The sequence below is a fragment of the Dryobates pubescens genome, chromosome 14, assembly GCF_014839835.1.
Source record: "Dryobates pubescens isolate bDryPub1 chromosome 14, bDryPub1.pri, whole genome shotgun sequence".
NCBI classification, from domain to species: Eukaryota; Metazoa; Chordata; class Aves; order Piciformes; family Picidae; genus Dryobates; species Dryobates pubescens.
Genome location: NC_071625.1, coordinates 300346 through 314484, shown reverse-complemented (window position 1 = coordinate 314484; position 14139 = coordinate 300346). Strand labels below are relative to the sequence as shown.

The 14139-nt window shown below is 40.7% G+C and overlaps 1 protein-coding gene across 2 annotated transcripts in view; it reads right to left on the bottom strand.

Annotated features, from left to right (window-relative positions):
• The window catches only part of RSPO2 (R-spondin 2), an 80995-nt gene that overhangs the window by 18388 nt on the left and 48468 nt on the right, over positions 1-14139 (bottom strand). The window contains exons 3-4 of one of the 2 annotated variants that reach the window (XM_054167325.1): positions 11767-11910; positions 11390-11578 (exon numbers count right to left, since the gene is read on the bottom strand). In XM_054167325.1, the coding sequence (XP_054023300.1) occupies positions 11390-11578; positions 11767-11910 (333 nt within the window). The remainder of the gene's footprint in view (positions 1-11389; positions 11579-11766; positions 11911-14139) is intronic. The other variant, XM_054167326.1, reaches the window with a different exon arrangement.

The window sequence follows — 14139 nt, the reverse complement described above, 5'->3', positions numbered from 1 at the left end:
AGGCATGAATATTGATATTTCAAGGCAGGAGGAATATTTTCAGGTTCTACAGTAATTTATTGTATTGATTATTGAGTCGTGCAGCAGAGTCAGAGATTGAGAGAGTGACTGCAAAATAGAGGAATTCTTTTGAAATAGTAAAAAAAGAGACAAAAATGGTGCTAGTGTCTCAGTTGTAAACAAAGAGCATCCACAGTGTAATCTACCTCAGATACAGCAAATAAGCTGCAGATATTTTGCTGGCATTACTATATCTTGGGTAAATTCTCATTAACTTTTTTCTCATAGTGCTCCACAGGCTTCAGAAATTGCCTCTACAGTTGCCCTCAGTGCTCTAGTGAGGTGCAGAGCTTGCCATCCTTCATCTAGCCCTTCCCTAGTCCAGCAATGTCCACTCCTGGACTAAAGCATCAGGGGCACTAAAGTACAGAGCACCAAGGCACATTTTGCATTACTTTATTTTCTCTTATTAATGGAAACCCATGTAATTAATAAAAACTTTCTACCTAATTAGGCACAGCCAAAGGCAGAATGACATGTAGGTGTTTGGATGGATTTATATTCAGTGATGCTTTTTGTGATCACCCTCCAAACAAAGTAATTACTTAATATAATCATTTTAAAATATTGTAATTATTTTATGGAAGGGCAGAAAACTGATAGCATTATGAATGTCTGCTAAGCTAAGTCACTCTGAAAATCTTTTTTTTTTGTTAAAGCTACTACACAGCTTCTTGTATACCTGGAGTTGTGATTTTCAACAGACACTGTGTAAGCACACGTGTAACAGTGGATCTGTCTCTGAGTATCTCAAAGGCAGGTGCTCCATAAAACAATAGAAAATTTTGTCTCAATATAGGACTGACAAATTGTGCAGAAGATTTGAATGGACTGTTAACATTCAGATGTGCTCAGCACTCAGTAGGGCCTCTAACACCAAAGCTGTTATTAAACAGGCTTTTGACAGTCTGAACAAAACCAGCTATGTGTTAAAAGGAGGACCAATGGTTAAAAGATTCAAATCACTCTAGCTAGCAAGGGTCTTCTGAATTTGGGAAATATTAGCAAGCCTGGAAGTGTACAAGCATTTTTACTTCTATGCATATACTCACACACATTAATATTTCTGTTATATACAAACAAAAACCACTTGTCCCAATCTCTCTAAGGTGCAGCACTAGCTTTTGAGCATAACATGCTGAGTTTCAGATAGAAATGAAAAACATGAGATGTGAAACCTATTTAGAATAAACTTAAGCACATACAAAATCCAAGCTCCTACATCTTGGCCAAATGTGCTGAAGCTTACAAAAATCACAGCAGAATAATAAATTTTGGCTCCAAATTTGAACATGATATGCACAATTAAATAATCAATTTCCTGCTACTTTTCATCAAAATAAAGCTAGGCCGTAATAAACATTGTGTGAAGCTTCAAGTAAAGAAGATCTAGAGATCTGATTGTTAGAATTGTAAACGTTTGGCAGACAACCACTCCACAATTTCCAAAGTAGACAAAGTACCTCTTGCACTTATCTTCAGGAGTGTAAGATCAACAAAGCACTTTTTGGCTCCTTTTCAATGGGAAAATAGGTTTGGTAGCAAAAGTGGGATTGTGGAGGTTGTTTAGTAGTAACTTCTGCCAAGGGTAAACAATTTTTTCTCTCAGTTACCATATGGCTAACAGCAGTAACTATTATCACTTCATTTTCTGTGAAACAGCTTAGTCTTGAAACCTCCCAACTCGTGTGGACTGTTAAACAATCCCAGAGCTTGCTTTCAGACTCTGACACACGTGGTAGCATGGTGGCACATCACTACCATTCAATGGCCTTTCAGATGTGCTCTTTATCTTCACTCTGGCTCAGCTGAACACCATATTCACATACTCCTGTACACTAACTTCAATCAACTCAACCTTAAAGACCACAAGTAACACATTTTTAAAAGAAGCTCCTTTTTGCTAGCAGAATGTAAACATAACTAAAGACTGAAGTATTTTTATCTGTAGCAGGAAATTGCTGCGCTTAATAAAGCATTTGGAAGAAGCCTGACTTGCATCATAACTGAATGTAGTGCAATCTCTTTGAGGACACACAATTATACCTATACAACACAAATGAAGCTGCTGACAGCAACCGAGGAAGTCAATTAGCAGCTATTATTTTGCTCAGTCACAATGCATTGTGTGAGCTCATTTCTCAGAGACTGAACACAAACATGAATTTCTAATCTCCTCAAATTAGCATGCTGGATCACTGCATTGAAGTGCTCCTTCACTAATAGCACGTTTATTTTTTGCTGAGGACTAGATTTTACATAAATGCCATAAAAGTAAGCTCTTTGGAAATGTGCTAAATCCACAGCCCTACACAGTAACATTCCCCATAAGCTGCAGGCCAAATGCTTTCATACAAGAATACATGGGAATTACCCAAATGAGACACAGTGTGTTAGCAAATGCTGAAAACTCCAAACCAGCACCTTCAAATATGTTCCTTTGGGGGTGAGATGTGAAGTACAAGTCTGACAATCACATTGAGTCAGAAGCCATAGGCCAATTGCAAGGAGTATTTAAAACAACCAGGCTTCAAAGCAATCATTAATTTCCGGTGCTTTTTATTTCATTTCTGGTGTTGAAACATTCAGGGTCTCCATGTTTCCAGAATCTGCCTGCAGCTACAGAGACTGAAACAATAGCTAAAAGATGAAAACTGCTATTATGCAGTGGTTCCAGCAGCCAAGCTTTAAAACTGGTAACAAAATATAACACCAGGAACTGCCGTTGATGTCACCATTACCATTTCATTCTCTTCACCGAATTGACTTAGGAAGCAATAAGGTAAAGTGTTTTTGTAACAGTTCTTGCAGACTGACGCGTAGTAACTTCCCACAGTCGAGTTCTCATGAAGGAATCACCTTTCTAGCGCTGTCCACAGGGGCCCAACACTCTTACAGACTGCATGGCATTTGTACCTTTCCTTCAGCACCTGAAACTGTCATGCTGATAGCATCAGTTATACTTCCTGAGTGAGTTTCCTCCTGAGACCGAGGGAGAAGCCCAACATTTCTAAATCACACTCTTCTCTGTAAACAAAGCTCTCCTCTGTTTTCTCAGTCTTAAAGCTATTAGAAAAATTAGCACTAATGGTATAAAAGGTAGACAATATAATTCAGTTGCTAGTGAGCTGACATGATGTCTCTGCCATATACTGAACACTTCTAGAGTTTACACTGTTAATTATATAATCTGGTGCCATTATGCTTTGCACAGAAAAATAAAACACCCCCTTATCAATAGCTCCACACTCTGTCTTAACAGTCCTGAAAGATGATAGGGAGATTCTGACTTGGACTACTGTCAAAGCCATAAATAAACACACGTGGTTCTTTTGCACCATGTTGCTCCCAGCTTGGAAGTGCACCTACTGATGCAGCCAGTTATAACTCTGAGTCCAGTAACTCTATTTGAATTCTTATTCTATACTCAGCTGGCTTGGGAATGTGTGCATGGTGGGGGGGAGGGGGGGGGTGTTGGTTTCAGTGGTTTTGTTTGTTTGACTGCTTTCAATAGTTTCTTCTAGAACAACCTTCCCTGAATTATAGAAAGGTTCCAAAATTGCTCAACGAAGCAAGGACTGTAGTTATACTCTGGCTCCTGTTTGAAGTTCTGATATCCCAGCACTGTGTGGAACAAGTTATGATTACAAAACACCCAGATTTGTTTCTCATTTAAACCAATCAAGCAATGAAACTTCGCTGGCCTTGATGGAACGCCTAACTTTGGCAATAACAATGAAGAAGGTCGTGCTCATCAGTGCTGTGAGAGATCAATAGGAGCTCACCAACAGGACAGCACTGACCTGCTCCAGATAAGCTCTCACCCAAAGAACCAACATTTCATAAGCGTGAGTCACAGTTTGAGATACTGTAAACCTGTGACATTGTAAAGAAAGGAAGAGGATGTTCCCTTCCAAAAAACCCAGAATTTCCTCTCTTCAAAAAAAAAAGAATTTCTTTTATCTTCCCAAAAATCATTCAGATGACTGGAAGAAAAGTAAGAGAAAAGTAATGTAGTCTTCTTTCACAACATGCTCCACCTGAAAAACATTATTCTGGAAAAGATGTATGAATCAGTTTTTTGGAGCTTGAAATGTTAAGAATAATTACTTATTTAATAAAAAACCTCCACTTGCAAGAAATGTTCAGCATGTTATAAAACTTCTTACGAAACACATTGCTGTTGTTTGGGCCATCTTTATTACTGACTTCTGCAGAAGTGCTACATCTCCCTTTTCTCCTTTTCCCCGACACAGTGGCAAGGAAAAAATGCAGCTTATCTCCCAGGATTTTTCTATCTCTGTGTCTAGGACTCATGCTCCACTGGCTTCCCCTGTTCTCTACAGTGGTATTACTGCAGCCTACGCTCAAGCTGGCATCGGATTGCAGAACCGATTATGAAAGTCTGGTGTCAGAATAATCACACACTGAGCGCTGCAAATTACAGCTGAGAGCATCTATTTCTAAGTCCTGCAGAGAATATAGATTTAATCATCCTCAAATGAATAGGAAAACATTACTCTGTCCATTACATCAGAATGCTGGTTATAAAACTGACACAGTCTGTAATGATCTGGAAACTACCTTCCTTCAAGAGTTTTCTGCCTCTGCCACCGTACTTCTAGCTAGAAACTTCCCACCACCTAGTGATAGCTGCCTAACCACAGCCATGATCTGAAGCCTGACACACACCTTGCTCAGGAAGCATTTTTTTGTCTGTGGAGCTGTTATGGCCCAGACATTTCTTCAGCCATCAGTTATCAAACACAATCTCTTTTCTTCTGTTGTAAACACACTCAGTCCTATTTGCACACCACTCCTAGTGCTATGTGCTAGAGTTGTGAACTGATGTGTAGTGCATCTATCCTGCACCACCTTTTGCAGTGCTTAAAATTTATTCTTTCTGTTTGGCCAGCCTGTGGGCTTTCTTTTTTTAGGCCTCACAAGAGTTGTTTCATCTAGTTTAAAGGTTATAAGGAACAGATGGTAGATCAGGCACAAATACAGGCTGGGCAGGGACTGGCTGGAAAGCAGCCCTGAGGAGAGAGACTTGGGGGTGCTGGTGGACGAGAAGCTCAACATGAGTTCTCAGTGGGCACTTGCAGCCCAGAAAGCCAATCAGATCCTGGGCTGCAGCAAGAGAAGTGTGGCCAGCAGGTCAAGGGAGGTGATTCTCCCCCTCTACTCAGCTCTGATGAGACCCCACCTGGAGTACTGCCTCCAGTTCTGGAGCCCCTATTACAAGAGGGATAAGGACGTGCTGAAAGGTGTCCAGAGAAGGGCCATGAGGATTATCAGAGGGCTGGAGCACCTCTCCTGTGAGGACAGACTGAAGGAGTTGGGGCTGTTCAGTCTGGAGAAGAGAAGGCTCTGAGGTGACCTAATTGTGGCCTTCCAGTATCTGAAGGGGGCTATAAGAAGGCTGGGGAGGGACTGCTCAGGATCTCAGGTAGTGATAGGACTAGGGGGAATGGAATGAAGCCGGAGGTGGGGAGATTCAGGCTGGATGTGAGGAGGAAGTTCTTCCCCATGAGAGTGGTGAAGCCCTGGAATGAGTTGTCCAGGGAGGTGGCTGGGGCCTCGTCCCTGGAGGGGACCAGACCAGGCTGGATGAGGCTCCAGCCAGCCTGAGCTGTGGGGTGCCCCTGCCCATGGCAGGGGGGTTGGAACTAGATGATCCTTGTGGTCCCTTCCAACCCTGACTGATACTATGATACTATGATCAGGAGGTAATAAAATAATCTGGTCCATAAATTCAGAGAAAAAATTATAAGGCTGGAATGTAATTGTCTTTGTGGTAGTTTGTAACTAGCTTTGTTTTAGAACCCTTTAGGCACTTGCTGTTCCAAGTAGAAGAGAAATGCAGCACTTTTCCCCATACTGGGGACTAGTTTTTCAACTAAATGCAATCTAATTTAAGACAGCTATCCTACCTCTGATCAGAGCTGCTTGCAACTCACATTTCGTCAACAGCTAAGGTTTCCCAGTGTGACTTTAAAAGCAATGAATTAAGATAAAAGGTTTGACAGTTCTTACAGTACCCTTTCTGCTGTGGTGAAATCTTTGTATAAGTACAACTGGCAAATAATTCAAGGTGTTCACACTGGTATCTGACAGAGAAGCAGAACAATTTAAGAGCTGGCTGTCATTTTGAACAGGAGTTCACTCTCACATCTGCTGTGCTGTGTTATCATGATGTTATTACCAACATCCCTGGAAACAGCTGTGATCTTTATGCTACATGTTAGTGTCACTCAAACACAGGGGCGTGCAACTTTCAGCTTCTCAAGGAAAGATCATAATAAGTCTGAAATGTTGTAAAGCACCTGGGGTTTTTGCCCTCTTACTGCTGCTGCTCTCAGCACAGCATGATGCTGACACTTGTAAACTGCTCCCACTCCTTGAGCTACATTATGCAGCAGCAGCTTGGGAAGCTCTGAGCAGCACATCACTGTAAACACTGCAGGCCTGCCCATTGCACTGAAACCAGCCAGGGAAGCAGCATGTGTGGGTAGGCTTTACTTTTTATGCTTGGCTAACAAAGCCATTAATTAGGACTCAAACATCCCAAAGGAAGCAAGGAAAAGTATAATCTCAGTCTAAACACACAGCACATCCTGCCATTCACAACTGCAGAATCATTCAGGTTGGTCCCAAGTCCAGCTTCCTGCTTTCAGTAGGATCAAGACCACTCAGATCAGATTGTCCAGGGTTTAGTTGAGTCAAGTCCTTGCAAACTTCCAAGGCTGGTGACTGCACAGTCTACTGGACCAATCTAGCCAAGTGCTGAACTGTCCTCAAGGACAAATCAACAGCTCTTGCTGTTCCTGGAGCAGTCTTTGCCACTCAGGCTATCTGCTCTGGTGGCAACACAACATGACCAATGGGAGACACAATATGGTGAAAGCCCCAGCATTGACTCTCCAAGGGCAGAGGTGTTTGCACTGCACATTGATACTGACTACAAGTGCAATGTATCAATGAAGGGCTCAAATCATCCTGGCTAAAGATTTTTTCAACACGGGACACTACAATGTAGATGTAGTCAAAAAAATCAACATAATCACCTCACTGAGTTCTGGTGTTGAAAGGAACCTCGTGAAATTCAAAGACAAGTGCAAAGTCCTGCCTCTAGGAAGGAAGTACTCCCTGAAAAAACATGGGCTGAGCACTGACTGGCTGGGGAGCAGCTCTGCTGGGAAAGACCTGTGAGGTCCTGCTGAAATTTGAGCTAAACGTGAGCCAGATGTGTGCCCTGGCAGCCACGATCATTTCCCTGAATCTGCTGACCTGCTAATACAGCCTGACAGCAGGGTAAGGGAAGTGAGAATCTCCCTTTATTTGCCATTCATCAGGTGACATCTGGAATATCACAGGCAGCTTTGGTTCCTCCAGTTCAGGAGAGATATTGATAGAGTTAACACCATAGCTACCAATGAGGTTGGGAGCTGGAATACATCCTGTGAAGAGACACTAAAGGTTTGTTGAGCCTGGAGAAGAGAAGGCTTTGGTGAACTTTCCAGTACCTTTGAGGAGGTCATCAAGAACACAGTCAGGCTCCGCATGATGGTGCATGGTGGGAGGGAGAGAGCTATCAGATGAACCGAAACCAAGTAGCTCACATTGGATAAAAACAAAAGATCGTAAAGCACTACAAGAAGGTTGAGTAGGAAAGGTTGTGCAGACTCCGCACTTGGAAATTTTCAAAACTAGTCTGGATACAGCCCCAGACCACCTTTGAGGAGATAGCTGGACTAGGTAACCTCTCTCAAAGTATTTTCCAACCTGTATAATTCAGTAATTCTGATTTTGCTTGTTGCATAACTAAAGAAAAATCCTCAGGTGGTCCCTTCGAAATAAATCCTTGTTTTTATTTAGAGGGAAATTCAGATTTCCTTTGACAGGAGTCAAAACACATGTAGGTAGAAACACAATTCTGGAGGGAGTAGGGGAACTTCTTGGACCCTTTTCACTGCAGGTTATCAAGTTAAAGTCAGAAACATTAAAACATTCACTCTCAGATGAAATACGTAATTTTAAAGAAGGGAAAAGTACCTACTAGAGATAGCCATACTTGTCACGTGCTTTCTATTAGAAATCATGCCAGTGTAGTACACTCAGAGTGCATAGGTAGTGTCTTCACCAAAGGTTAGGTACAGATTTACTTTAAATGCTATCCTACCTTAAAATACTTTTTGCAAACCAAGACATTAACTCACTCGTCATGTCACTAGTAGCTCACCAGACACAAAAGCCCTTTAAACGACTTGGTTAACATGCATTTTGCAGCTTTGCATAATTAGCTTGCTATATTCAAGTATATTTCCTTTTTTTTCAGTCTTTTCAGTCATAATTTCTGAACAACAATAATGAAACACAATTTCAGTATAAGGACAGAAAGTCTGGCTGATTTTTTTTTTTAATTGTTACTCTTCCAGAAGTCTTAAATTCTACTTCCTCTATAGAAAGAAATAAGATTACAGAATAAAAAGCCCCTAAAATCCAATCAGCCGGCATGAAGTCCATCCAATTACACACTTGTGTCAAGGCAAGAATTCCCTCCCTCATGACCTGTCCCGGTGCCTTCCCCCTTTTGAACTCAGGAAATTAATGTAGCTATACCTCCCATTTTCACTTCTCTTTCTCCATGTCTGAAATAAGCATTCATAAATGGTATAATGATTTATACTAGAAATAACAGAGTTTAGCATAGAGTTAGGCTGAACCGCAGTCAGATGCAAGACTAAAAGCAATAGAGAGCTGTTTTGCTTGCTTGTGTAATACTTAATAGGAAAGACAAGAGCAGGGGTATAAACAAAACAAAACAAAACAAAACGAGTCATTACTGAGGTGAACATGAGGAATGCAAAAATAAGACTTTAAAAAAGAATATTTCTAATAAATATATGGGAAAACTTCAAGACAGAAAGATTTATCAGTCAACAGAACAATTCTGCCTGCTTAATAATTCCTTATTGCTTGTAACACAATCACTCTTTTTACTTTTTCCTTCTCAAGCTAGCTAGGAGAAAAGTCCTTATCAGGAAGAGACCAGCACAGGCAGGAGGTGGTCTGAATGATCCAAGTCATCTTTTTCTAAGACTAACTTCTCATAGCATGAGTGATGTTACACCCAAGCCATTGGGTGACATAGCTAACATGAAGACATGCACAAATGTGACATCCCCATCTGGTAACACAGTTACATCAATTAGTACTGACAAAAAGGGACTATCATTGAGTAATGTATTTGAAATCAAGTAGAGCATCCTTTTATGTTGCTGGCTTCAGCAGGAAAGAAGTTAAATCATCTTTCACTTACATCCCAGCTTGTATCTGTTGCCAAGCCATTTGCCATCCACCTGGGTCTGGCTGCGGCAATCCCCCCATCCCCCCCCGACCAGGTCGTCTTGCCTACCACAAGCAATTAGCTTGTAAAAAGGCAACATGTATCTCTACAACTCTGCAAATGCTGGACAAATTATAAAGAATTCTTCCCCAGCCAGAGTTGCACCACAGCCATACAGCCAGATGGGTAACATCTCAATCCCTGATAAAATATGAAACTGTAGTACTTAGCAGGTAAACTGAATCTAACTCCAGTCCTTCTGTAAATGTGTAAAAATCTGGTATGGAAGTTTTTCTGTAGTCTGTACCATTAATAGTACCTGTGAAATGCACAGAAGCAGAAAGCATGTGCCCAGAGCACTTCTTTTGACCCTGTTCTATCAAAAATTTCCTTACTTCCTGTGCTCAGTTTAATCCATCACAATCTACAACCGTCTTAGTTGTATAATCCAATGCTTATCCTACACATTTGTGTGAGTTTATGTACTGAGAACATTAGGAAGAAAGGATTTATTAACAGCCTCTCAGTTGACATTTGCAGCGATTACGGTTCTTTGGTCCCCCCGTAGTACTAACCCTTTTTTTCCCCTCTTATCTGCCCAGTTTAAAAGTTCAATTACAACATTTCTAACATTAGGAAAACACCACATTTTGAAAAACACAGAATCTCTTCCTTAGCAGCCAGGACCTGCTTGGTTTGAGCTTCCCTGTATCCAGTCTTTGCCTCCCACTAGTGCACAGTAATTAAGTAAGAAAAACATCCAGTGTCTAAATGGGGCAACCTGCTAACTAAATTAAATTTAATAAAGGAATGGGATTTTAGACCAGCTGTGTATGTAATCATAATTCAAACATATTAGGAAGCAAGGGTTTCAAACAGGACAATCTCTGTGATTTCCCTGTCTGCAGGGAGATAACCAGGCCTGGGAAAAACTTACACTGGGCATTTGAAACACCACCCAGACAACTCCCTCTCTGTAGCTGCTTAGGAGACATAAATCAGTTTATATTCTGCAACCATTTATTCCTTTTTATTTATCTGATCTCACTGTAGACCCAGCTTGCAGCAGGTGATTACACTAAAGATCGCTTGAAGTCCCTTCAAACCTCAGCCTCTCTTTCCCCCTGTGATTCCAGAAGCACTCAGTATCGTTATCACTTGCTGATCATTGCATCTGCTGCAAATTCTGACCAGTATGTTTCATTTGTACAAGTGAAAGGTTAATCAATTCATTTCGACAGATAAGAAAAGCTCCTTTCCACCTGTGATATGTCTCCACTTTGGGGTCTACAAAACTGAGCATGAATGTGAAACTCTATTTCCTTTTTCCAGTCAACATCACCACCTATGTCTTAGAGAACCACGAGAGAGAAATTTGATTACTTCTTTTATCTACTTGTGGTAATTGCCATGAACTGGTCTAATGCTGACAGCTATCATTATCCAGCCTGTACCACATCTATCATAGTTTGGCCCTGATCTACAGTATTCAGAACAAGGAATGCATTCTAGAAATAACTCACTTAACAATGCCATGTGTAAGCTACCTGATTTAATTTAAATAACCATCACGCCAGCGCTGGGTGTGCTGCTCACAGGAAGATTTGGAACACAATCTCTCCTGCCAGGCACAGAACAATTAGTTGTTTTACCATTGCTATTGTGTTCACACTGAAGATCAAACTGCAAACTGTTATGGTTCTCACACAAGACACCTCACTGAAAAAAACTCAGTACCACACCAGCCAAAACAGAGTTTTACATCCTGCTGAGAGAGTGACCACTTCCATGCTGAGGCTTTCCCTGGAATCTTGCCTCACCAATTAGGATTGTTGTAGGATTGCTGCCTTCTGCCTTGGCTGGCAGAGCAGGGAGAGGATTTCCCATTCAGCTGGGATGAAACAGCTTTTTTTCAAGTCAGAAATAGGCTTTCAGTCAAGGAAAGCTGATAAATATTTTTCTGGCATGGACTATGCTTACCTCCTGGACAATGCCTCATGGCCATTTTACACCGTCTGGATTCCGCAATGGTTGGGCACGGTATCGTGTCTTTTGCTGGCTTCTTCACAATTTGCCTTGTTCTTGTTTCCAGGCCCCACTTAAATCCACATGTTTTGTTATTTCTGCTGCAAGTTCCCCACTCACTCCATTGACCTACTTCACAGCCTTCTGATAAAACAACAACAACAAAAATTATGATGATGATGATGATGATGAAAGAAAATCAGATAGTAACTCATTGGTGAATATTTGTTGATAGGAAATACTAAGTATCAGCTTGAAAACAGTGCCAAATTTGAACCTGACCACCTAGCAGAACAGCTGTTTCAGCAGCATTGCTGTACTAGAAGACTCACCCACACATTCCATCAGCTCTTCCAAGGCTGCAAATCCAGGAGGGCACCCTCGGAAGCAGCGGCCTCTGTGTGAGTAGAAGCCAGTTTTGCATCTGGTACAAAAGTCTCTGCTAAAGCAGGAGTCGCAGTTTTCTATTCTGCATCCTAAAGCAAAAGGATCATAAGGAACAGTGAGACAGCTGAGTGAGTTAGAGTAAGGCTCAAAAGTGAAAGGATTTGTGAAGCAATGTAACAGCAAAACCAGAAGTGCTATAATGAGGAATCCTGCCGACCTGAAATCTGCCTGCTCTAGAAGAGAATTTACAATTCATTGCAATTATTTACTACGTTTTCCCCTACATTCTTTAAATACTATTTTACCTAATCAAAACTGCAGGGAAAAAATTTAGTTAACTGATATTTGTGTTAATTACATAAATTAATTTCTTTTTTTGGAGGAACAGCTTTCAGTTTCAGTTATTTTTTATGTGTAAGTTGTTTGAGAAAACTAAGATGCAAGAATTGTCTTTGAAAAGCAAGCATGTGTTATATGTACTGGCTTCAGTTTAGTATTTGTCATTGAAAGCAGGAAGCTTTTTCTTTTTTTACATTATTTGACCTTATAAATAGCTGGATGAATGTTCAGCATCATTACCTATGTAGACTTTATTAAAAATAGGTCTTAATGGAAGCATATGGGGTGGTGGGGTCGCCACCGTTGGAGGTGTTTAGGAGGAGGTGTCATGGTTTAGTTGATTAGATGGTGTTGGATGATGGGTTGGATGCGATGATCTTGAAGGTCTCTTCCAACCTGGTTTATTCTATTCTATTCTATTCTATTCTATTCTATTCTATTCTATTCTATTCTATTCTATTCTATTCTATTCTATTCTAATTTGGCATTCTATTACTTAAACAATAAACTGGATAATAAATGAATAATCTATAGAGGAGTTATTTGACATAATTAAGAAAAACAGTACTTCAAAAAAAGAGTTTTATCCTTTACACAAAATAATATCATAAACCCCAAGGAAATACTGCTTGAAGTTAATGAACTGCTTTCTTCTGATTGCTGAAGTTTTCAATCCTTTGACCTTTCTGATCTCAGCATCTTATGCCTAACTCTACAGAAGGAAAGTAAAATCTTTCCCACTTGGAAAAATGACTATCTAAATCCTTTTCAATTTCCCTTAGATTACATTAGCTAGTTAGTTTACTGACATAATTATAATGACTTGGAACAAGGCAGAGAAGGTCAGAAGCAGTTTTAGTACTTCCACTTACTAGCCACATATGTGATGGCTTTTCTTGCCAGTTCAGCGGTTTCATTTTGTGCATAATTTCAGTAGCTGAACTATTCAGCTGGTGCATTATTTTTAAAAAGATTGCCTAGAATTTAAAAAAATTAAAAGGAAACAACCCAACAACATCAAGAAACTTGAGCTAAGCACAGCTAAGCTTCTAGACTGAAGGAGCTCTTTACAGGAAAGAAACAGACAATGCGTAACCAGCAATATTCTTCAGAAATACCTTTTCTTTTTGGTCTTTTTCTTTTAACAATTACAGAAAATGGTGCCCACTAGAGGTTCTCAAATAGACAAAGTTCACTGCCTGGGAGATTTAAGAACCAGTAAGGAGGAGAAGCCTGGAAGTAGAAGCTCTGGGGGTACAGGGGAAGACAAGACTGGCGCTGAGGAGAGAAAGAGCTGATAAATTCAGTCCTGCAGAAGAACCCCAAAGAGCGATCACATACCTTTGGCAGGACTAATATACTTGCAAGGCAACGACAGAGCTGGAAACCTAATCTTCAGAACCTAAGAGTGAAGAAGTAAAGGGTGCTTCATTGCTGCTGTTCTCATTAGATAGCAACAAGAGGTCTGAGGGGCAGACACTTTAGTCCCTACTTCTTCTTTCCCTTGTGTTCAATTTGAAATGTAATCTTCAGTGTCCGGCTAAAACAAATCTTGCTGGTTTTCGGGGCAACTATGTAACTACTCCAATGGAAAGTCTATGGAGACTGTGCAATCTCTCAACTGGAAGTGCCAGGAAAGCAAGAACTTGCACGGTCAACATTTCAACAGAACTCAAGAGCAGAAGTGCCTCCATGCCTGAGAGCAGTTACAGAATACGGGCAAGAAATAAATGCAACTCCATGAGCCAGTGTTGTACCTCAGTCGAGCGACAGGAAACCTACCAAACTGAAGGATCATAATCTTTACTTCTGCAGAGGAGAAAAATAAAAAGGGGCATAATACTCCCCTTAGAAAAAGCCATTCTCAGAACAGAATCCAAAGACAGAAATTTAAATCATCTCTGACTTTGCTTACTGCAACAGAGTGGCCAAAGACAAGTTATACACAGGTCTGAGGAGCCAAAGTTCTCTTTTCTTGA